At 52.2% G+C, this 23,985-nt stretch overlaps 2 protein-coding genes across 2 annotated transcripts in view; one reads left to right on the plus strand and one right to left on the minus strand.

Annotated features, from left to right (window-relative positions):
* Positions 1 to 225: 225 nt before the first annotated feature.
* BARHL1 (BarH like homeobox 1) lies at positions 226 to 6,093 on the plus strand (the record flags this gene model as incomplete). Its single annotated transcript, XM_084219723.1, has 3 exons — positions 226 to 888; positions 4,001 to 4,223; positions 5,799 to 6,093. Exons 1-3 carry the CDS (start codon positions 438 to 440, stop codon positions 6,091 to 6,093), a joined length of 969 nt encoding a protein of 322 aa, XP_084075849.1. The 5' UTR covers positions 226 to 437.
* Positions 6,094 to 11,793: 5,700 nt separating this feature from the next.
* The window catches only part of DDX31 (DEAD-box helicase 31), a 43,004-nt gene continuing 30,812 nt past the window's right edge, over positions 11,794 to 23,985 (minus strand). The window contains exons 19-20 of the mRNA XM_084219427.1: positions 19,289 to 19,469; positions 11,794 to 12,216 (exon numbers count right to left, since the gene is read on the minus strand). Of these exons, the coding sequence (XP_084075553.1) occupies positions 12,072 to 12,216; positions 19,289 to 19,469 (326 nt within the window). The 3' untranslated portion in view covers positions 11,794 to 12,071. The remainder of the gene's footprint in view (positions 12,217 to 19,288; positions 19,470 to 23,985) is intronic.

Consider the following 23,985-nt stretch of genomic DNA (forward strand, 5'->3'; position numbering starts at 1 on the left):
TGCCCCCCAGCCCCGCGCCGCCGCGGCTCCGGGCACGGGTGGGGTGGCCGGGACCCCGGGCGAGGTTGGGGTCCGTCCCCCCTCACCCCACCCCCTTCGCGGCCAAAGTTTGACTCTGCCTCCCTCTCCCCCCTCTCCTGTCTGTCTGTGAGTGCAGCTGGGCGCGATGCTGAAGACGGAGCAGCCCTGGATCTAACGCGCGGCGCCTCGGAGAGCCTTGCAGCAATTGTTGCCCGGATCCCAGACTGAACTTTGCTCTTTTTTTTTTTTTTTTTCTTTTTACGTTGTTTTAAATTTTTTTTCTTTCTTTTTTTTTTCTTTTTTGTTTTTTTGTTTTTTATTTTTCCCTCCTATTATTGTTAATTATCATTATCAACCCGCTTCCGCCGCGCCCTCCCCGCCAATGCCCGTGTGAGCGCCGGCACCTCGCGGGGGCCATGGAGGGCTCCACCGGCTTTGGGATCGACTCCATCCTCTCCCACCGAGCCGGCAGCCCGGCCGTGCCCAAGGGGGACCCGCTGGTGGCGGACGGCCGGTCCCCGCTGGAGCTGAGCCCCCGCTCGGAGGGCAGCAGCGGCTGCCCCTCGCCCCGCTCGCCGGGCCGCGAGTGCCTGGAGGCGGCGGCGCCGCGGCCGGGCCTGGATGCGCATCTCCAGCCGGGGCAGGTCTCGGCTCCCTCGCAGTCCCGGACCGTCACCTCCTCCTTCCTCATCAGAGACATCCTGGCCGACTGCAAGCCCCTGGCAGCCTGCGCGCCTTACTCCAGCACCAATGGACCTCACGGCGGGCAGGAGCCGGCGGGCAGGATCCCCACCAAGCCCGGCGAGGATTTTAGGGAGAAAATGGAAAAAAACACCAGCAGCTCCTCCTCGGACTCGGAGTACAAAGGTAAGAGCGGCTCAGCCCGCTGGGCTGCGCGGACCCGCAGCCCACGGCGGCCCCGGAGGCTCCCGGAGCTCTGGGATCTGACTGCGGACCCGAGCCCCGCTCAGGGCAGGTCACGGCGTCGGTCGCCCCCGAAATGACCGAGGGATCGGCACCAGCCTGGGGAAACTTGGGGGCTCGGTGGGGCTCGGCCCGGTGGAAGGGGTTGGGGCAAGAGGCGCTTCATGGAACGAGCCCGGGGAATGCTCCGGGGCCGCCTTCCGCCGCAGAGATCCGGCTGTGCCGCTCCACCCGCCGGGAAAGGAGGAGCGGAGACGGATTTCTGCCTGCGGGAAAAAAAAAAAATAAAAAAAAAAGAAAAGAAAAACCAAAACAAACAAACCAAAACAGAACCGTAATAAAATAATCACGCATTTGCCAGGTATTTGCCCTGCTCCGGTGAGAAACGAACAAGCCAGTCGGCGGGGTTTGATTCGATTGTTGTTATTTGGGTTCTTATTTTGGAAATCGTTCAAAACCGAGCAGTGCAGACAGGGAACCCCGGGCCGCATCCGCAGCGCCGGCGGGCCGTGGGGCGGGATGCGGGGGCTGCTCGCCCCGGGGCCGGGGGCTTCGGCCTCCCGGGCCCCCGCAGCCCCTTCCCGGCCTCCCCCTGCCGCAGTCGGGGCACGGGGGGTCAGACCTCGCCCCTCGGAGCCGTTTATCCCCGGTGCCTTCTCCCATCCCACCCGCATCACCTCTGCAAAAACTTTTCTCCGGGAAAACTGTTGGCCGGCTGTTTGCGAGGGAAAGGAGAGGGTATCCATCCAGCTGGGCGGAGAACAGGGAGGTGGTGGCACCTTGCAGGGCCGCTGAATTTGTGGGGATTGACTGGGAAAAAGGGGGACAGGCTGAGCCCCGTCCCGGCTACAAATGCACCCTGGGCTCTCCCGGAGCCGCTGGGCTGAAATCTGGTTCATGGAGGCAAAAATAATCACCCAATTAAAGCCTCCAAAGGCGGCGGCAGGCTCTGGACATCACGGGGCGATTTTCAAACGAGGGATGGAGCCCAGGCTCGGTGCCGGGGTTGGAAGTGCCCCGGGAGGAAACCTCGGCCCCACCGCTTTGCAGTGCCGCGATTCCCACCTTGGCTGTTTGTTCTCGCCTCCTACACCCGGCCCCAATTCCTGCAGCTCTTCTCCCCCTGCCCCAAATCGCCGAGACGCGAAAGAAGCGAGGGGAGAGGAGAAAAGGGGGTTCTCTGCATCCCCTGAGCCCGGCCCGGGGTTTGGTTTAGGGTGGGGGCCGTTCCCGGAGCCCCTCGGCTCCTCTCTCGTCCCTGCGGCAGGACAGCCACGGCCACGCTGCAAATGCCGTTAAAATGGGGGAAAAAATCCTTTAAATTGCGAGGGAAACACCGCTTAAATGGGGCGCAAAAAAACCCCACTGCTTAAATTAAAACTGTCTAAGCGGAGGAAAAAAAAACCCAACAAAAATCAGTTTAAGTGGGGAGGAAAGCACAGTTCAAATGAGGGTAAAACCCCCGCATCAATGGAGGAGTGAAGATCCCCGTTCCCAGAGCGATTCTTTTTGTGCCGCTTTGGAAATAGCCTTTCCTGGGGCAAAACGCCCCAGATTTGTTCCGCAAAGGGGCTGCGAAGCTCGGCCTAAGCCCCAGCGGCCAAAGTGCCGAAAAAACCTAAAATATTTTTTTAATATGTATACATATATATATATATATTTATTTTTTAATGCTAGGAGTAGCCAGGGGCCGGTCCGGACAGAGCAGGGAAGCCGTCGCCGCCGTTCCTGCGGCCCTTTGGCGAGCAGGAACTTTTTAGGAGCCGAGGATCAGCCCAGGGGCCGGGGGGATTTTCCTCCTCGGGATGAAAGAGGCCAGACCCTCTTTACTCCTCCAAAAAGTCCGACAAACTTTGGGGCCGCTCCCGGGAGAGAGCGGGGCCGAGCCCCCTGCCCGGTTCCGGCGGGTCGGGGCTGCCGCTTCCCCGGGAACCGGGACCGGATCTCCCCGCCCAAGGATCATCCCCGGCTCGTTCTGCCTGCTCGGCCAGAGCCAGGATTTCTGGTTGAAGGGTTTCACTCCCCGGTGGCTCAATTAACCGGATTATTGTCTTCCTACAGAGAGAAATCAGCTCGCGTTCGGCTCCAGCCTTGTCCCTACTCACCCCCGCCACCAGCAAATTTAACATCAACCCCTGTTAAAAAAAAAAAAAACAAAACAACAACAAATCCAAACGCCGCCGATTTGTATAAATCGAACCTATTTGCTCCATAATCTCCTCCAGGAGATAGGAGGAGGCGAGCACAAGCAGGAATTTATTTTCCCCCTTTTATTTTTGTTGCTGCTCCTTAATTCTTCCATCACATCCAACATTTTGCAGCGTAAATTCCCGCATCGCTCCGCCGGCGCGTATGTACCGACCGCGCTAACGAACCGCCAGCAGCCCCTCTCGTTCGGTCTTTTTAAAAGATAAATACCAGGGTTAAACCGGGGTTTGCCAAGTGCTTTCCCCGGTATTTCGTTGTGCGCTCTGGAGAAGGGAGGCTTGCTGCGTGCCCCGGCAGCATCCCCGAGAGGACGGAGGCTTCTCCGCGGAGGGGAGAGGGGAGGCAGGACCAGCACAGCAACATTCCCCTCCAAAAAATGAGGGCTCGTAATTTTCGGTTTTGGTTGGTTTGTTTTGGTTAAAAAAAAAAAAAAAGAGAGAGAGAAAGATAGAGAGAAATGTAGATAGAAAAAGAAGGAAATAAAAAATATCCAAGCACCGAGAATGCATTTGAGTTTGGGGGAATACGCCCAGAGGAAGGTCCTGCCCCGAGAGAAATGAGGGGTGAGGGGGCTCAGGGGGGTCTGGGCAGGAGGGCGGCGGGGCCGGGCCGAGGGTTCTCTCGGCACAGTCCAGCGTTCCTGATCCCAGACCCTCGGGACGGGGAAAAGCCGGGCCCGGCTCGGGGAGCCCCTGAGTTCCCCCTGGCAGCCGGGCTTAAAATTTACGGGGGTGCAGAGCAAATGTGCCGTGAGCCCCACTCGGAGCCGAGCCCTGCACTGGGTCACCCCCTTTGCTGAGGGAAATTCCCCTCCTGCTCTGACCTGGCCTCTTTTCCTCCCTCTCAGTGAAAGAAGAAGGGGACCGAGAGATCTCCAGTTCCCGGGACAGTCCCCCGGTGCGGCTGAAAAAGCCGCGCAAAGCCCGCACCGCCTTCACCGACCATCAGCTGGCCCAGCTGGAGCGCAGCTTCGAGAGGCAAAAATACCTGAGCGTGCAGGACAGGATGGAGCTGGCCGCCTCCCTCAACCTCACCGACACGCAGGTGAAAACGTGGTACCAGAACAGAAGGTAAAAATGCACCGTTCCCTCCTGCCCACGGCGCCGGGATCCCGCCCTGCTCCCCTCCCCGGCCGCGCACCCCCAAACCACGCAGGGATTTTGCACCCCAAAACCACCCTGTCCCTCCCGGCACCGGGACAGGGGCGATGTCCGGCCCGTCCCCGCCTCTCCCGGGGCCTTTCACCCCAAAGCCAAGGGGAGAAAAGCGATGCCGAGGCAGGACGGGTGTGGGGCAGGAGGGGCAATCCGTGCCCCCAGCCCCGGCAAGGCGGGGAGGCAGGACCGGGCTTCCAGCTAAACACAACAGCATAACACATCGGCCCATTAATAATAGATACCAATTACTGCTTTGGGCATCAATAATTAACACCCTTTACAGTAATTACACAATTATTATTATGATGAATAATTTACTGGTGGAAATAGGTTTAGCGCTTCAGCGACAAATCTGTAAAAGGGCTGGCGACGAGGTGGCTTCGGTGGGTTTGTCCCGACATCGCCAGCCCCGACCATTGCCACAGACACCAAACGAGGGATCCCCGGCTGCAGCCCCCGCCCTGTCCCCTCGCCCGTTCCAGGTTTTACCCTCCCTCCCCATCGTTTCCAGTCCCATTTCTCCATCGGCAAAGATTCCCCCAAGTCGGGGCTTTGGGGAAGTTTAGGGGCGGCGGGGGACGCTGTGATCACCCCTCCTCTCCCCAAATCCCTCCTGCAAGGACACGCTGGAGCCGAAACTGAGCTCCCAGCCCTTCCCCAGCCAGCCCAGCCCGCCGGCGGCGAGATCCTGGGGCCGGGGCTTCTCCGGCACACACACACATGAATATATATTTATATACATTTATATATATGTATGCCTAAACTGATATATACGCATATAAAAATATACACTTCCATCCATACATACATATATATATGCATACATATATGTGTGTATTTAGACACAGACGTGTATCATCCATATATTTATATATATCAATATATCTGCCGCAAACGAATTCCCCGGGACCCTGCCCCACGCCTGTCCCCCCGCGGGACTCCCGCAGCCTCCCCAGCGGCCGGGCCCGGGGAGAGGGTCCCGGAGCCCCGGGCGGCGGAGCGGGGCCGCCGCGGCCTCGGGCTGGAGCATCGCGGTGATCGCAGCACCCGCGCTCAGCTTACGGATCCCCCATGTCCTCCTCGGGTCGTGTGACAATCTGGGATTTACACCCCCAGGAAGGGACTGAATTTCTGTCGCGATTTTTGTCGCCGGGATTCGCATCCCGCCATCGGGTCCCAGCCGAGCTCTGGCTCCGGGACGGCCGGGAGAGCTCCGTGGGCGCTCACACCGGGCTGCGGCGGCGGGACCGCCAGGGAGATAAGCTCCCTCCCCCTATTAATGGGGTCTGCGTCCCATCCCGTTGAATCCCATCACATCCCATCCCTGCCCTATGGAGAGGCCGGCCCTGGGAGCCAGCGGTGGGAGCGGGGATGCTCAATGAGAGCAGAGCCCGGGAAATGGGGTGTGCAAGGGGTAAAAAGAGCCCGGGAGCGGCTTTGGGAGCATCCCTCCCCTCCTTGACCCATTCTCTCGACTTGCCCCCCCAGGACCAAGTGGAAAAGGCAGACGGCGGTGGGCCTGGAGCTGCTGGCTGAGGCTGGCAACTACTCAGCCCTCCAGAGGATGTTCCCCTCGCCCTACTTCTACCCGCAGAGTTTGGTCTCCAACCTGGACCCCGGCGCCGCCCTCTACCTGTACCGCGGACCCAGCGCGCCGCCCCCCGCCCTACAGAGACCCTTGGTGCCCCGCATCCTCATCCACGGACTGCAGGGCGGCAGCGAGCCCCCGCCGCCTCTGCCCCCGCTGCCCGGCGTCCTGCCCCGGGCTGCACAGCCCCGGTGAGCCCCGGCCGCCCGGGCAGCCCCGCCGGCACCCACCGGGCCGGGAGGGGCTGGAGGGGGCCACCCCACACCTCTGGGGCCGCGAGCAAGAGACAGACTCCCGCTCATCCCCAAATATATATATATATATATACATAAAATTATAAATGACACCACCCCCTCCTTTTTTAAAATAATATATAAAGAATGCAAGGATCAAGGACAGGCTTGGCGGGACGGAGCCGGCAGAGCTGCCCCTCACCCCGCGGGGCACTCGCCACCTTTTACCCCCTTGTGCCCCCGACGGGCAGCGGGGCCGCTGCGTGTCCCCCACCCCGGCCCGGGACGGCGCCGGGAGCACGGGCGGGGGTCGGATGCTCCGGGGGGGCTTCGCCTCTCCGCCCCCTCCCCAGGAACAGTCAGGGGAGCCGAGCCACACCTGCCACGGGCGGCTCCGGGGAGAGCGCTCCCCGCTTTCTCCGGCTCCCCGAGCCTGGGCCAGCGGCCCCGCCGCCGGGAAGGACCGCGGGGTGGCCCGGGCCGATGGCCCCAGCGAGACTTTGGGACGTCCGTAACTTAAACTTAAACTTAAAAAAAAAATTAAAAAACAAAGAAAAAAGAAAAAAAAAAAGCGGTGGAATGTAAATACGGTGCAAAATGTATATGAATTATTTATTTGTGAACCCTAAGGGCGTATTTGTGTAAGTGATTCTTGTCAGTCTGTATCCCGGGGCCGGCCCGGCCGGGCGGGGGGCGCGGGGGGGCTCGGGGCGCCGCAGCCGCTCCCGCTCCCCCCTTTTTTAAATGTGGAAATAAAACTTCTTTACAAACAAACGAGTCTCGCCTCCGCCGGCCCCTTCTTCCCCTCCCGCTTGTTTGCTCGGGCGGAACGGCCGCGGCCGAGGGGAAGGGAAAAGCAAAGAGGAGTTTTCCCACCTCCCATCGCACGGAGCCCCCCGCTCGCTCCCCGGGGCTCGGTGTCCCCCCGGGGCCCGGTGTCCCCCCGGGGCCCGGTGTCCCCCCGGGGCCCGGCTCCAGTGCCGGCATGCGGGACCGGCCCCGGGAGCGGCGGGGGAGCCGGGGCAGCCCGGCGCGGTGATAGCCGCGACTCCGGTGAATTAATAACGCTAATCTTAAGTGTATAATTGCCTAAGTGCTTTAAATGATCGCTTTGGAAAATGGATTGTTTCCACCCTTTAAAAGTGTCGCTCATCTGGCCGCGGCCAGCGGGCCCGGCAGCTGGTGCCCGGGACAGCCGGGCAGCGCTGGCCGGCTCGGGGAGCCGACAGATGGGCTGCGGGTCCCCCCGGCGGGCCTGGCTGTCTGCGAGCCCCCCCGGCACCCACCGGCCCTCCAGATCCCCCTGCCCGGCTCCCCGGGCCGGGTCCCAGCCCGGTGCCCCCGGCCGGCTCCGTCCCGGGAGCTTTGCCCCGTCCGCCCCGAGCCCCGCGATTGTCGGCTCGGCCAAATGCGCAGCCACGCCTGGGGGCGAGAGCCCCCGGCCTTTGTGCATGGGGCCGGCTCTTTGCATGTGAATGGCGGAGTTTGGTAAATCCCCGGGCCTCGGCTGGGCGAGGAGGAGGAGGAGGAGGAGGAGGAAGGGGGGTCGCTCCCAGCTCGGGGTTAATGAAGTGGGAAAGGAGTCTTTCAGAGAGGCCTGCAAACAACCCCCTCCCTGGGCAACAACCCCCGTCCCAAATCCTACATGGATTGACTTAAACCCAGGGGATAAGTGCTTTAAATTAATCTCATTGAATAAGAATGAGGCCAAACAAAACTCTTTAAAATCATATTAAAAATCTATCAAAGGACAACTTGCAGTGGGTGTGCTTTTCATTTTGTGAGCGCAAAGGCAAGGAGCATACAGCAACCTTCCTCCCATTTACACAGCAGGAATGTGAATCAAAGACATTCTCTAATATTTAATTGTCCTTGTAGCCGTAGCAGATTCCTCCTCTTACATTAATGAAGTACAAGGCTTCGTTACACGTTTGTAATTGCAATATTTAAATTTGCCATTTCACATCTGGAAGGAGCTGGAAACTTCCTTGTACCAGTGGGTCTGAGCCAGCACCTTAACACAGTGCCAGGGTCCAGTTTGTGCTAGGAGGATGGGAGGAGAGAGCAGGACAGAGTCCCGAGGAATGCTCTGCCCTGGGAAAGGGGATGGCTGTACTGGGCATGGTGGGAAGGAAAGAGCAGAGGGGACAGCAGGGCTGGAGCTGTTGCTGCCAGGGAGATCTCACAGCAGAGCCAAGCTTCAAGATAAAACAGTTTAGGGAAGACACCGCAGGCTCTAAGCAGAGAGCACTGCCACATGAGCAGCATCGTGTTTGGGAGGATCTCAGCAGCCTCAAAACCTGCTGGAGGATCAACCTCACCTCCAGCCTGTGTGCAGGGGCTGAGATGGGAGCTGGTGTCCCACAGCAGAACCCACCAGCACTGGCCCTGCACCTACAGCAGCCCCTGAGCAGGCTGGAAATGTTTCCAGAGGATGGTGCCAGGTGGGCACAATCCTGGCAAAGCCCCAGGGGTAGGACAGGCTGTGCTGAGATGAAATTACATGAAAGCAAAAAACCAGAACAGTTGAGAAGCACCAGTCCCAGCAGGGAAACTTTTGGAGTATTGCAGCAGGGATTTCTCCAGGGTACAGAGCCCAACAGACAAACTGCTGCTGCTGGTTGGGTTCTGTCAGCTCCAGGCTCTGGATCCAGAGGTACAATGGGTTTGCCAGGGCCAAACACAGTCCTGGCTCTCAGGTCCCTTCCAGGCTTTTACCCAGCTCAAGGGCCACCTTCCTCCCCTCCTGGCACCGCTTTAACCAGGACCAGCACCCTCAGAACAGCCACAGCTCATGCCAGCACACACAGAGTCATTGCAAGCAGCAGAATTGTTTCTAGCTGAGATATTCCATGGCTTCATCCGAGCACCAAACAAAACTACGTCAGAATGGAAAGCCCAGAGCACTGCTGCTCTTCCTGCCCTCTCCCAGGTTCATGGAGAAAACAAGGTGTTGTACACAGGGAGGTTCTGCTGCTTTCTACCCTGCCTAGTTATGGTGTTCTCAGCAGTCAGGGACCTGTGTCTGACCCAGTCCCTGGTGTTCAACTGTGACCCTCTCCTTGCTTTTTCCTAATCCAAAGCCTTGCAGTGTGAACCCTCCAGCTGCAGAGGAGAGGAGGGTGTGAGCTCCTACCACAGCTAAAGGACACGGAGCCAGAAGAGAGCTGAGAAAACACACGAGCATCTCCTGCAATCTCAGGGTGTGAGAGCAGGGAAGGCAAACCCAGCTAAGCCCTGGTCTGACTCACAAGCAGCTTTGTAGAAAAGTTACACAGTGCCACAACTCCCAGACCAAACTCGGGGATCTGGGGCTGCAGGGCAGTGAGGCCCTTGCCCTCCACCTCAATCCAGACAAGCAAACATGACCAAAGGCAAACCCAGCTCCCTCCCCTGCCAGCTCCCACCCAGCCAAGACCCTCAGCACACCCCACATACCTCAGGGCAAGAAGGGACAAATCCAGGAGAAGTTCAGGGCAACATCCACCTGCTCCATGCCACGGGAATGCACTGTCACCCCTGGCTGCTCCTCTGGCATTTGGGTGCTCAGAGGATTTGGGAACCTCTGCACACACAACACCCTGGTCCTGCTGCGGGTGGTGGTGATGTGCAGGTGGTGGAAATGATGGAATGCTAGAGCAGCTCACAGCTCCAAGCACCACACCCTGCCCTGCTGAATGAAAGGGTGATTTGAGTGAAATCAACCCCAAACCTACCGGGTTCTTCTTGAATTGAGGGGTGCACAAGGGTGAGGCCAGCTCAGAGCCAATCTGGAGCTGCCCAAGTGTAAATAAGGGCACAGTTTGACTCCTGCCCACCCAGCCACAATTCAAACACCTTTTTCTCATCAGCCTTCAAGTTTACTAGGAGAAAACTCAGGTGCATTTCTTTTAACACTTATTCAACAATCTCCTCCTCTCTCTTTCCCTAATCACTCAAGGTATCCAGCCCTATCTGCTAAAGATGGTGAAGCTGAAAGAAAAAGGCACTCTAATATTTTTTAAAATCACTTTATTCATCATAACCATTTGTACTGTTTAATACAGGCAGCACTGAGATCTCCTGATGTCTCTCACCTATGTGCTGTTGGCCTTTTCTCTTACTCTTAGGAATTTGCCAATAGTCCCTATTAATTCCTACGTGACAGTCAGCCAGGAGAAGGTCATGTACTTTCTCTTCATGCACAAGATCATTCCCAAACTTGCACTCTCTGCATCATTCTGAGTCATTTTCATCCTCAGGGGTTTCTTTTCTGTTTGACATTTGCCTTAAACCTGATTGCTCTTCCAAATAGTTCTCATAATAAAATCAGGTGGGCTTTGTTATTTTATTTTAATCTAATAAATGTTTGTAATTTCATTCTCTCTGAAAAATCATGGTTAATTTGATACTGGAGCCTTTCTGTCATCTTTCAGAAGTGTTGAAAAAAGTATTGCAGTGAAATTGAAGTGTTTGATAATTGCCAGGGAGGAAAGAAAAAATCTGGTTTCAAAAGTTACCTTCACTTCAGAAATTAAATACTTTGGGGCTGATTGCTGCTCTCCTACAATCCTTTGTATGACTCACTACAGCCCAAAGTAGGTGCCCTCAATTCTGCATTTACAAGGCATCATTTTCATCTGTTTATACTCCTTTTTCAGTACTTTTCTTCCTTCTGACGTCTGAAATTGCCACTATTTGAGCACTTTCTGCTCCTGCATGAAACATGCCTGGCTCAGGTCATGGTGGGCTGCTCTTCCTCATCCCTCTCCTCGAGGAAGACCCGTGCAGGGAGCAGAAAGTTGTGTTTTGGCTGGGTTTGTGCTGCTCTCACCTGTGCCCTGCTTGGTGCTTGTGCTCTAGGAGGGGCTGGAAGAAGCAGAGGGAGGGACAGGTGGATGCTCATCTGTAGGGAGATCTCCTGCAGGCTTTGGGGGCCCTTTCCCACTCCCAGGGCAGGCTGGGTTTCATTTCACACCCTGTGGTGAACAAGTGCCAGCCTCAGCACACTGGGGCCATCCTGTGTCCCTTTTCCCAGAGTCCCAGCTCCCTGATGGGAACAAGATGGATGGCAAATGGGAAAAGCATGAAGTGAAATCCATCAGCCCAAAGAGGCCCAGGCAAGGCAGAGAGCCCCAAAAGGCTGGGTCAGAACCTGCTTTAATGTTCAGAGAGGTGAGACACCTCAGACTCCCTCTGTGTTACATAATCAGGAATGACAGCGTGCTGCAGGCAAGGAGAAGTTTGGAGACTGCTGGATTCCACTCTGGCTCCTTCCCACAGTGACAAAGTTTGTCCCCAGGAGCTCTGACAGGGAGTTCTGTGCCCGTGAGCTCTGCCCCAAAGGGACTGTGTCACTGCACTGAAGAGCTCTCCACAATCCTGCCACTGGCATCACTGAGGGTGGCAATTCTGACTAATAGTGACCAGGGACAGACCTTGCCCAGTGCACAGAGGACAGGAGAGGAGGTGGCAGCAGTGTGGCTTCATTACCTGAGACAGGAGCAGAAGTGCTCCCTTTACAGTGACAGGGGACAGGGAAGATTCCCCTCTCCGTGGTGCTCCTCCCCTGCCATGTTTACCCTGAAGGGATTGTGGGGCGTTCCTTAAACAGAAAAGCACCTCCTGCCTGCCCAAACTTGTCTCACTTTTATGTTACACACACATCACGTTTCTCTGAAAATCATATTTAACCTTTTTTTATTTTTCTTGCTAAAAAACCATCTTAGGAACACGGCGCATCTTCAGGAGGCCACATTCAGTGCAGCAGTACAGCAGGACACGCCTAGATTCCGTTCCACTTGGACCTATGGAATGAAGGGGAGGAGGCCAAGATCCCCAGGATCCCTCCCACACTTGCCTGATGGATTGAAACACTCCTCAGCTGATTTGGCAGGTCACCCTGACCCCCGGCTGAGGCACTCCAGCAGCTTTTACAGCCAGTGACTGGAAGGGCCTGGCTTATGTTGGAATCTGCTGGTTGCCAGCTTTTCTCTGCTTTTTCTTCTTCTTCTTGACCTTGGAAGTGTCCATCCCACTGGAATATTCAGAGCACAGGAGCTCAGCAAGGCGGCGTTTGCTGTGGGTCTTCTTGAGCAGCTCAGACCTGGGCAGGGGGAAGAGCAGAGGAATTCAGGAATTCAGAGCCCCTTCTCCTGCAATGCCACTGACAGTTGCACATTAGAGAAGGAGCAGCTCCCTTTCCTCGAGGCTTGATTTGAAATTCTGCCTCATGCAAAATTAGGTTTTGTTGTGACAGGTTTCCACAAAGGTGGCAAAATATCACGGCGTTTTTCAAAGCAAGCCTTTGTTCTGTACAAATGCTCTTGCAGGGGTGGTGGGGAGAAGGAGGGAAGCTTGTGTGCCTGAAGGCTGATGAATGAGGTGACACAGCAGTTTGGAAATATTATTATTATTATTATTATTATTATTATTATTATTATTATTATTATTATTATTATTATTATTATTATTATTCTACAACCAACCTAACAGCCCAATTACCTTGAACAATGGAAACATTTTATAAATAGAGCTTGAAAACAAAACCCTCTCCCAAACAAACCAGGGGAAAAATTAAAATCATGAGTCTAAACCCAACAGATTTTCTTTTCTGGCAGTGTCCTGCAGCCATCCCATGCACCTCACAGCCTCCCTCTCCAGAGACTGGCTTTTGCAAGGGTAGCTGCATTTTGCATGGCCACCAAACTCCAACATGGGTGCCCCTGCAGCCCTAAACTGCCAGATATAAATATAAAAACTCACTCAGCATTTTCCCACCATGAGTTCTGCCTCTCCTGCTCTCTAACCTTGGGCAGAGCTCACCCTCAGCTATTTAAAATACAATTTCTTGGGTGCAGGACCAGTCATTCCCTAGCTCGTTCCCACGGTCCTGGGACAACAGGGTGTCCACAGCCACTGGTGTTGGCATGTCCCACGCTCCTCTTCATCACCACAGAGTCACTGGTTTGGGTTGGAAGGGACCCTAAACACCTCATTCCTTTCACTAGACCAGCTCCAACCTGAGCTCCTTCCAGCCTGGCCTTGAACACCTCCAGGGTGCACCTCTGAGCAAGTTCTAGTAAGGACCTGCAACAGATCTCAGGTGTTTCCAGAAAAACAGAACAGAAATCTGTCTGTCCCTCTGCACAGGAGGGAACTGAAGTGAACAGCAGCCCCACAGCCACACCAGTGAGCTTTGGTGACAACTCAGCAGTCCTAAAGGTGACACCTTCTAGCACCTTCAGGTGTCCAAACCCGTGCTGGGTGTTGAAGAGAAGGCAGCAATTCTGGTTGCAGCAATGGATCAAGGCATTCAATAGGCCAAACACCCAGGGAGGACATGGGAAGTGAACTCCTGGCTGCCTGGGGTGTTTGCTTGCTCCTTTCCCTCAGCCTGTGCAGGGGTATCCTCTGCTCAGCCCCCTCCACCAGTGGGTGAAGTTCCCATCTAACACTTTGATTGTTGTCTCCAAGCATTTCCTACTGTAATTCCTGGGTTTCCAAGCAACACACCAGTTTACTTAACAACAGGGAACTCTCTGCTGCAGAAGGACAAGGAATCCACCAGTAGCTGCAGCTCAGCAGGGAGGTTGTCCAACACTTTATTATCAATCAGGTGAAATTGCTGCCCAATTAGTAAATCAATACTCCCTGCTGAGGTGATCAGCTGTACACAGAAAAGCAGGGATGCAGGGAAAAGGGAGCTCTCTCCCTCTAACCCAGGGCCACAAAAATCAATGGAGTTGTGCTGTGGAACCTGTGCTCATCACAGAGAGAAGAAAAGCAGCTGTCAAGGCCCTGTGTAACCATGAGATGGAAGAGCTACAGGGAACAGCACCAGCCTGCAGTGACAGCACACCAGGAAACTGCACCAGCTCAGGAGCCCAGATTCCTGCTGTAAAGCTGTAAATTCCCCTCTCTGCCCAACTGGTGACAGTCTCTGGGAGCAGCAAGATAACCACAGGGCACCTTCCCTCACCAAGGTTATGAGACAAAACCCAGGAGAACTGAGCAAGACCTTAACACTCACTCCTGAGCATCCTTGGGCAAGGTTTTTAACCTCTTTGGCCTCCATGTCCCTTCTCCCAGCTCCCTGGGCTTTCCCTGGTGCTGAGGGCTGGTGGGATGTTAATTTAAGGGAGCTCTGTGGTGATACTATGCAAAAAGCTTCACAGAAAGGCTGTAAAGATGCATTTGCAACACAGACAGAACCCATGTTCCCATCACTGGAAAAGCACATGGGTGATGAGCATCTCTTGCTGTGATCTCATGTCTAGGTATCATGGCACTGAGACAGAGGAAGGAATAAAAGACTCAGGTTCAGAGCTGCCTGTGCTCATCTGTAATGAAGCTGCAACCTCACAAAAGCTGGTACCAAGACCCTCAGCAGAGAGGTAATAAGGAAAAAGAGGAACTGTCCCTAGATGACTTTGTTATCTCCTCAAAGGCTGGAAAAGACCAGGCCAAAGTTTTAAAGACAAAAAATAAAAATCTGTTATTCTCCAGAAAACTGGAATGATTTAAACACTGTTTAAACATGAGAAACTTGTGAATCTTGCTAAATACATCACTGAATGATGAAAAGGCAAGAGAGGAACATCTGGAAGAAAAAGTGTCCAGTGAAGGAAAGAGTAAAATCCTTCTCTCCTCTGCTTCAGTTCCCTTCTACACTCACATACCGAGCTGTTCCCAACCTGCTGCTCCCCTTCCCCACCTGGGAGCCACAGGGATCTTAGGGATGCTGGTGCTGCCCAACCCTCCATCTCTGAGGAAATCTGAATGCTTTGCACTGATCTCCTTCTCCTGGCTCAGAAGATGCCTCTGCTCATCTTTCACCTCAGTGTGAGTGTTCTTGGAGGTGCCTCTCAGCCTGGCTGGCATCACTGCCTGTTCCTTTGTCTTGCTGTGTGAGATGCTGCTGCAATGCAGCGCACAGGTGTAGTGACCTTTAACCAACTCCCGGCATCTGCAGCAACCAAAGGCTCCCAAATTGCTCCAGCTGAGGAAGGAGGAGGATGAAGTTCTGACACACAGTCCCAGAACTCATGGTGTGTCTTTGGAGGAGACCTGAGGAGGCCGTTCCATTTATCAGAAAACATTTCAACGTGGATTGCGCCATCAATCTGCCTGACAGCATCTCCAACAGCTCCTTGACACTGTGCCAGCAGCAGAGCTGGGTTACCTCTGGGCCAAGGCTGCTGCAACACCTGCTTTTCCTACTTATAGCATTGGATGAACCATCTGCAGCCAATGCAACCCTGTTTGGGTTGGTTTTGCTGCTGTTGTTTTTGCAGAGTGGGGGCAAGAAATCCATCAGCAATCCTCCACTGCTCTCGACAGGTCAACAGATGGCCCAGGTCCTCTGCTCCCAGCTGATGCAGATGCTTGAGAAGATCAAGGAAAATTATTACCCAGCCAGAATGAGCACCAAGCCTGTTCCAGAACACTCAGGGCAGGGTGGTCTCCACACTGGAATGTGCTGAACAGCAAAGCCCACCTTGCCCTAATGAAGTCAAATGCATTTCAGCCACACAGAAACCCCCATCTCACTTTCACTGCCATCCCTTGGTCTTCACCCTATGGAAAAAGGCCAAAAGCAGCACTGGCAGGCTGGGATCCTCCCAGGATTCTTGCTTCTGTCAGGCCCTTTCCCAGCCCAGAGATCAGAATATATTTCAATTAGAGAGAGATGACAATTTTTGGTGCACAGCCCCCAGCACAGAGGTTTTCCAGCTCTGTGGGCAAGCACTGTTAACTTGATTAGAGATGGAGCAAAGACTCTGTGCTGCAGCCACAGTGGAACAGGACAGTAATAAAGGGCACTGCTGTAGGCAGGAAACAATCAGATGGATTTTGCAACTATAAAACTTTAATTTCATAAGAAGATTTCTTTTATAACACCATGATGTGGTAGCCAGGACTCACCTGTGTCCTGAACTGCCTTAATGAAGAGTGATGGTGATGTTTCCTTTCACAGCAGCCGTGTCTCTTACTCTCATTTTTGGCTCCATTTGCCCATGCTCTTACCTGAGCTCCAGTTTGGCTTTCTAGAGCAGACTGCCCAAAGTGAAATTCCCAGTGGGCAGAATTCCAAAGCTGCATTTTGACTAATTAAGTGATATCAGGAAAGCTCTAAATGTGCACATAAAAACTGGCAAGGAAAGTGCTTCTAATGATGAGACAATTCTGTGCAGGGAGGCCCAGCTGCAGCCTCGAGTCACAAACCCTGTATTTTTCAAAAATTGTCAATACCAAGATGTTCAAAAGTGGAACCAAGGATGTCAGGGGGGAGAGAAGGTAAAAAGCCCCGAGTTTGCACCCAAAGGAAACTGCTGCCCTGGCCACATGGAGGACACAGGGCTACAAGGTCTGTTTCCCAGGAGCTGTCTGATTCTATCTGACCATGCTGAAGAATGAATTAACACAATGATCCTGCAGCCAAAGCCTTCAGGCCATGCCCATCTCCACATCAGAGCAATGGCACTGTGATAATGATGTACAGCAGTGCTCTCAAACTCCTCTTCCTGATCCCATTTCACTTGAGGGTTGGACTCAAACTCTAAAGCACGAGGGGGTTTTCACCTTTGTTTTTACATCACTTTTTGCATAAGCTGTAGAAATTCTTGATACTCATAAGTAAATTCAATCCTTCTGAGCATTTCTTGCATCAGAAATTCCTGTAGCAGGGAGCTCCACAGAATCAGCTGAACTGAAGAGTCACCTTTCTTTGTGATGGCTTGAACTCACAAAAAAGCCAAATTAAGTTGCAACTGCCCACTGCAGTGAAAGCCTTTGGGGGCACACACTGGCCTTCCTGATTTCAAAGGGAAAGCAGGCCCTCAGTTGATCCAGAATGCAAAAGCCTGAGCAGCACAGGGATGCATGGTGGAATGGCAGTGGGTCTGTGGCATGTGCATTGTGAAGGAGACAAAAGACAAATCTATCTGGCCTGTCAGCCACTTCCTCGGCGTGCTGCGACTCCAGGCGAAGCAAGGACAGCTAATCCCTCCGTGGAGGTGGGATCAGCTTCCTTGCCTCCAGCCTGCAGTCAAAGCATGAGCCCAGACACTGACTAAGCTGATGTACTGTAATTCAATATGCAGTATCTGGTTCTTGTGCTCATCTCTCACCTCAACACCGCGCTGCAACTTTCTGAAAACAGCGCCGACAATTATTTTTCTGTTTTCAGATCGGGTTTTGCAAGATCAGCTCCAGCTAAGGGGACAGCTGGTTTGCACAAAGACCTCTGAAAAATGCATGGAAGTTGACATGGGCAATGAGGAGAGGGCTGCTCCCACATTTCAGCACTGGAACATCACACACCTGGCTGCTCCCTCTCACTGTCTCACCTTCCCTCAGCAGGCTCTCCAAGGAGGCGCCAAGCACAAAAGGAGACTTCAAAAGAAATGAAAAGTTTTCTTTGTCCTCTCAGGGAAACGTTTAATGATTGCCTTTACCCCACTTTCAACCTGGAGTGCCTGCTCTTTATTCCTTAGGCAGGTGCTGAGAGATGAGGCTTTAGTGAGCAGCCTGATTAAAAACCAGTATCAGATGTTGGGAGACAATGTGTAATACGACAACCAACACTCACAGCATCATGTGAGAAATAGAATTAAAAAGATTGCTCTGTGACTGTGCTGTTATAATTTCAGGCCTTGCATTTTACAATTAGAAACCATTTGTCTTCTAAATGGCAGGCAAAGTTTTGCTTTCTGCTTTGTCAGTGTGAAATCAAGAGCAATTCTCTAAGTTAATAGCATAATCTTGGATTTATGCACGTGCAGACTGAATTTGAATCAATATTCACTTTCTCTAAACTATCCTATAAATACTAATATACCCCCTCCCTTTATTTATTTTTTTAAGCACACACAGAGAAAGCTGATTAAAGCCAAGCTCCCCAGGCAGGAACAACTGTTGCACATCACAACGTTGGCTATTTTTTGCAGGGTCTTTGCAGATGCTCCCGGATTTGAAATCTGGAGCTTGAGCTGTGACAGAGCCGTGCAAAGTCTGCCCACTTTCCTTGAGCTGCAGTTCTGTGATCCACGTGCAAATGAGCTCTCAAATCACTCTCAGACCATTTGTTCCAACACCTCCACATCCCCCAACCCCACAGGTCCTGTGTGTAAATACCTACTGTATCCTGAGCTTGTCTGTGCTATAATGGGATGAAGACTTGGGGAGGAGGAACCCCCATCTAAAAGAGGTTTGTAACAAGGGAAAAAGTAGCTCTAACAGAGTAGCAACATCACAGGAACAGAGAGAGGCTTTGTTACAGGCCAAGTAATCCTGTGACACGCTACTGTCACTCATAGCTTGACACCCTGCTGGGCCAGCAAGACATCAAAGCCCACCCCATACCATCTTACATGCTCTTTATCAGCTAATCAGGCTATTCTTCCCGAAATAAAGCTCCCTTAAATCCCCTGCTCACAGGGGCATTCCCATCCTGTTGCCCATCTGCTGAGGAGGGTCAGCTGGAGCAGGAGGCAGAGCAGTGGCCTGTCCCTGGTGGCTGCTGAAAGCAGGACAATGCAGGCTCCAACTTTTTATTTTCAAATCCCTTCCCCTTGCATTTTTTTTTTCCTTTTCACAGGATAGGTGCATGTGCAAGAGAAGTGCCCAGCCCTGGAACAATTATGTGGATTAGTGCTTTAATTGCATGGCTAAGGTTTGCTAACAGGGTTTGCAGCAACAATTACATGGAAAGAGCCACAATTGATGCTGATAAAGAAAAAAGATCTTCCTCCTTTGAATTATTGCAATGATTTTACTGGATCCTGCCTTTGCACAGGGGAAGAGAGCATGTCCTCAGCACTGAGATCCCAAAAGAGAGGATTATCTGTCCTGAACCAACTCAGCAGCCAGGATCAGATGCACTGAGCACCTTCAGCTCCCCTGCAGCCACAGCAGAGGGTTCAGGGCTCCTCCAGCAGCACCAGGGAGTCTCCAACTCCTTACACAGAACAGGAGGACCCTGAGCACACACCAGAGGGGATGGAGCTGCAACTCTGGGCTTGCTGCAGACTATCCTCAGGAGAGATCCTGCAGGATTTTGCAGACGGATCATTTCTACCAACAGATCTGCTTATTTTGCACTTGATTCCTGGAGCAAGCCCAACCACCTCGAGGAGCAAAGCAGAGCACAGCTCAGGAACATCAGGCTGACCTACCTTTTTGGTCTTGGCTTGGTTTTCCTCTTTGAGCCTGCAGTTGGAAGAGCAGTCAGGTTCTGGGGGGCATCTCTCAGCCCAAAGCTCTTGGCCACATGACCCAGGTGGAGAGATTTGATGTGGAAGATGTGCTTGAGGTCCTTGGGATAGGTGGTGTAGGCACAAAGGAAAGACTGCAGTGCTGAGGGGAAGGAAAAACACCAGTGAATTCTGTCTGCTGCATATATATATATATATATACACACACACATTTAAAGATTCAGCTGTTCCAGCTGAAAGGACATAGGGCTGGTCCTCTGGGACACCTTCTGGTCAGCAGCTGGCAGAAAAGGTTGGCATGTTAAAGACCTGTGAAGGTTGCACAGTACTGGTACAATCCCAAAAGGGGAAGGTAGGTGCTGGGGAGGTGTTAGGAACTGAAACAAAGCTCCACTGAATTGCACTGGGTTTGGCTCCTGCAAGGCTGCTCCTCTGGCCAAAAAGGTGAGTTCGTGGCATTTCTCTCAAGAGTCATTGATACTGAGTGGCAGCAGATATGAGGAGAGTGGGAAGAGAGATGCAGGGATGAAGAAAGAGAAGCATGGAGATGGCACAGGAAGACTCCTCTGATATTAGAGTCCCAGTAGTCCATGCATTTTTCACCAGTTACCAGCTAGTCCCTTATAAATATCTGAGAGCCGGATGGATTTCCTGACTCATCAGCACACTGAGAACAGAGCTCACCTTCTCAAAAGGGAAAAATAATAGAACTGTGTGCAAATTTCCCTTCCTATCTTTATATTCCTGTAATGCCCTTCCCTCAGGGCTCATTGCTCTAAAGACAATCATCCACTAATATGAGCACTACCTCTGCTCCTCCCCATCCCCAGAACGTTCACTACACCCGGGCTGGCCCCTGCTCTGGGAATAGAGGCACTTCCAGGAAGGAAACTCTGCAGCTCAGAAAATGCCTCCCCTCAATCCCCTGCTTGCTAAACCTCCTGTGTCCCCCCAGCCCTCGGTCCAAAGCACCTCCTGCCTCTTCCTCTCCCTCTCACTCCCGACAGCAGGGAGCTCTAAACTCTCACCTCTCCTGCCCTTGCCTGTTGAGCCACCGGACCAGCAAGTTTGCCCACAGCTTATGTCTAATCTCTTGGCAGCAGCCGGAGATTGGAGTTTATGAACAGTAATAAAAATGTCATTTTAGCAGATCAGCTCCTGGAAGGACCCAGGGAATCCATCAAAGCTCTGTTTACTGAGCAAAGCGAACTCCTTTTCCCAATCGATGAGAAGAAAAGATTGAGTTTTTTGCACCTTCTTCCCAATTTCACAGAGCTGCTCTTTTAGAGGCTTCTGAGCACTGAGAGACCTGTGTTTTCCCAAAAAAGAGAATGCTAAATTCCAAATACTGTCTCAGTCTCCTGTCTGAAGGCCATCCTTCAAATGCTCTCAAAACTCCTGTTCTGCTTTTTTTTTTTTATAAAGTTATTGGTCAAATTCACCTATGAGAAGGTGTAACTCTTCAAAGGGAACAATAGGAACTCACTCCTGCTTTGAATTCAGTCCCATTGGAGCCAATACAGCTGTCTGCCTCACAGCACTTGAAATGGCTGATACTAAAGATCCTGTTATTATGAAGGCTGAGCTCACCTCCCACTGCCACGCAGAGAGGAAAAGCTGCTGGTACCAACTCCCCAAATCAGGGTTAGAGAATCAAAAGTGTCAAAGGCTCCCCTCTTCCCAAAGTCCTGACAGCCAGATCCAGCTGTGAGTCAGAGCACACAAAACCAGGGAGAGCTGCAAGGCACTAACCCAGAGCTGAGCTGAGAGCTGCAGGTCACAGAGCCAGCCCAGGAAACTGCCTCACCTCGAGCAGCTCAGAGCTGAGATGTTCATTACAGCACCCAAGAGATTGAAATGAAGACCTTTGTGGATGAGATTCTTTTTAAAATCTTTACTAACAGGTCTTTAGACCTCTCAGTGTTGCCAGAGCTATGTTTTCTGGCTTTTATGTGCAATTAGAGTGGCCAGATACTGAATGCTTTATTGGATTTTTTTTTTAAGTTGAAATTCTTTTATGATTTTGTGATCAAAGAGACAGAGCTTTAGGAAAACAACTCACAAAGACTGGTAACAGTGTGGTCAGGCCATAACAGGGTTCCTTACCTTGATGCTACAGGAACAAACTGTCTGAGCTGTTGAGAGTTTTTACCATACCAACACAAGTCTAAGATAACATGTACTGGCTTGGAGCGGGATTTGGACTTGTGCTCATGTAAGACAGAGGATTTAGATTGGTCCTTTGCACCCCTTCATCCCCATTTTTTCTCCAGGAAATTAAGTTTGGAAAATCAAAGGAAGTAAAGAAAAAAGCCAGTGTGTTCTATGTCTGATGGGGGTGAGATGGGCTGGTTTGTTGTTATTTTAAACAGGGGATGAGAGGGTAATGGGATATGAAAGGGACACAGGTGACATAACCTGTTCACCAGGCTCTCAGCTGGCAGCCAGCCCCCAGCACCAGCCCCAGGGCACAGCCTCAGCAGGGCTGGATAAACTGGGAGGCACTTTGCCAGAGCAGGTGGGAGCAGGAGGGAAGGATGCACCAAAACCACCAGGGGTTTGAGCATTGTGCCACAGCCCAGGGCTCCTGTGACTCTGCTGTGCCTCTCCACACACAGGCATTGAGGACAGAAAGGAAAATGCTCAACTGCTGGCTGTAAAACTGGGAAATGAGGAGGAGGAAAGCAGGGTTTGCTTCCTTACCCTCTCTGTGACTCAGGGGCACACAGGATCACTCTCCTGAGCTCCTTGTGGCCACACAGCTCCAAAATGAAGCACCTATCTCCACGCAAAGCCTCGGGATGAGCATCCTCCGCTCCCCAAAAGGGGCTCCACTCTTGCTAAGGCTCATCCTTCAGGTAGCAGGGCCCAGCCAGACCCCTCCTCCACCCATCTCACTGCTGATCAGTCAATCAAGTTTGAAGGGCAGCACCTTCCCTGAACCATTTGATTTGAGTGTGAAAACCACGGGAGCCAGAGGCAGAAGGGGAGAGCGGGCAGGGAGCCACTCGCCTTTTGAAAGCAGGCTGCAGTGCAAACACTGCTTATTAACATTGACTAGGTCAGAAAATGGGGAAAAACAGAAAAAGAGAGAGAAACAAATGCATCTCTGGCACAGTTTCCAATTGATTGTCTGCCATGAAAGCAAAAGCCAGCTGCCATGTTAATTATTCATGATGCCTGGCTCAGAGGGGAGGAAGAGGGGCTTATGGAAGCCACTCAGCAGTGGAAAATTTGCATATGCAGATAGCAGAGTTGGAAAAAGAGGTGGAGTGCTCCTCTACAAGATAAATGGGATGCACAACATTTCAGCATTTCCTGATGTATTTTCTGTGCTTCTTTTAGAAGTTTTTAATGCTGAGGTCAGCAACAAGTGTGGGGGTGGGTGTGTGAACAATGACACTGGGTAGAGAGGAACCACAAAGGTTTTTTTAGGTGTGACGAGAGTTATTCTCTGGTTGTTCCTGTCACAGGCATTTCAGGTTAGAAGTTTGCATGGGGTACAAGAAATCCCAAGAGAGCAGCAAGGAGCTCATCCATGCAGAATGAAGGATTATGATTCTGTTAGTCACATGCTTTGAGATTGTGGATTTAAAAGAGCAGCTACAAAACTGTACCACACACCTGAAAATGGGTGCAAGCTGCTGGTGTAGCAAGTCCAACACTTTCACTGCAGGAGGAAGGTTTTTGAAACCCCCAAGGAACTGAAATCAGCACAGCAAGTGCTGGAGGTGGGGTGAGATTTCAGCCAAGGGATGTGCAGTGGTGGGGGGAGAGCAAAGAGTGAAACAGCAAAATTTCAAACCCTTTTCCCTCAATACAGCCACACATAATAAAAAAAGCATGCAGAGTAATTGGGGTAAGCAGATAGTCTCAGGAGATACTCTGGTTGCTCTGCTGTGTCATCACCTGAACAATCACTTCTTAAGATTCCAATCAATTTTCATGCTGAACTTAATTTTTATCTTGAGAACAGCCTCTCCTTCTCCACATTCTCCAAACATTGTACAACTCCAAGAGCAATTTCCTCACATAGTTTTGGACCCTTGGAAGGTGATTTCAGAAGGTGAGCACATGAGGCACACCTGTCCCACATCTGTATGCAGGTGCACACAGCAGATACACAGAATGGTAAACAGGAATGATGCAGACCATTCAAATTCATCTTAAACTGGAAATTAAATTAATTATGAAATTAAAATTCATCTAAAACTGGAAATGCTGCAGAACTGAAATAACTTCTACACAGGCTTAGAGAGCAGGGCTCGACTCAGAGCAGTGAGGTAAAAAAGAAAACAATCAGGAAGGGAGATGTGGGAAGAGGAGACTCAGAAAAAGGGGAAAGGCTCCAGTCCTAAATACTATGAGCAAGAATGGCTTAGTCCCTTTCAGATGGGTTTGCATTTTGTGGACTTGTCTCAGTAACTCACAGTTAAATTCCCAGTAATTGCCCAGGAGCTCTGGGGCCTGGCTTCCCACAGTGCCTATCCTGCACCACCTTTATGGCTCCTCTCAGTTTGGTGTTTCTTTTCCTATCACATCCCCAGCAAGATTTTAATCTTTCTCCCAAATCTGTCTTCCTCTCCATTTTCCAAACTGAGAGGAACAAGGGCAGAGTCTCTTACACTGCTCAGTGATGACTGCTTGGAAAAGATGGC

Source organism: Fringilla coelebs (assembly GCF_963513975.1).
Source record: "Fringilla coelebs genome assembly, chromosome: 21".
NCBI classification, from domain to species: Eukaryota; Metazoa; Chordata; class Aves; order Passeriformes; family Fringillidae; genus Fringilla; species Fringilla coelebs.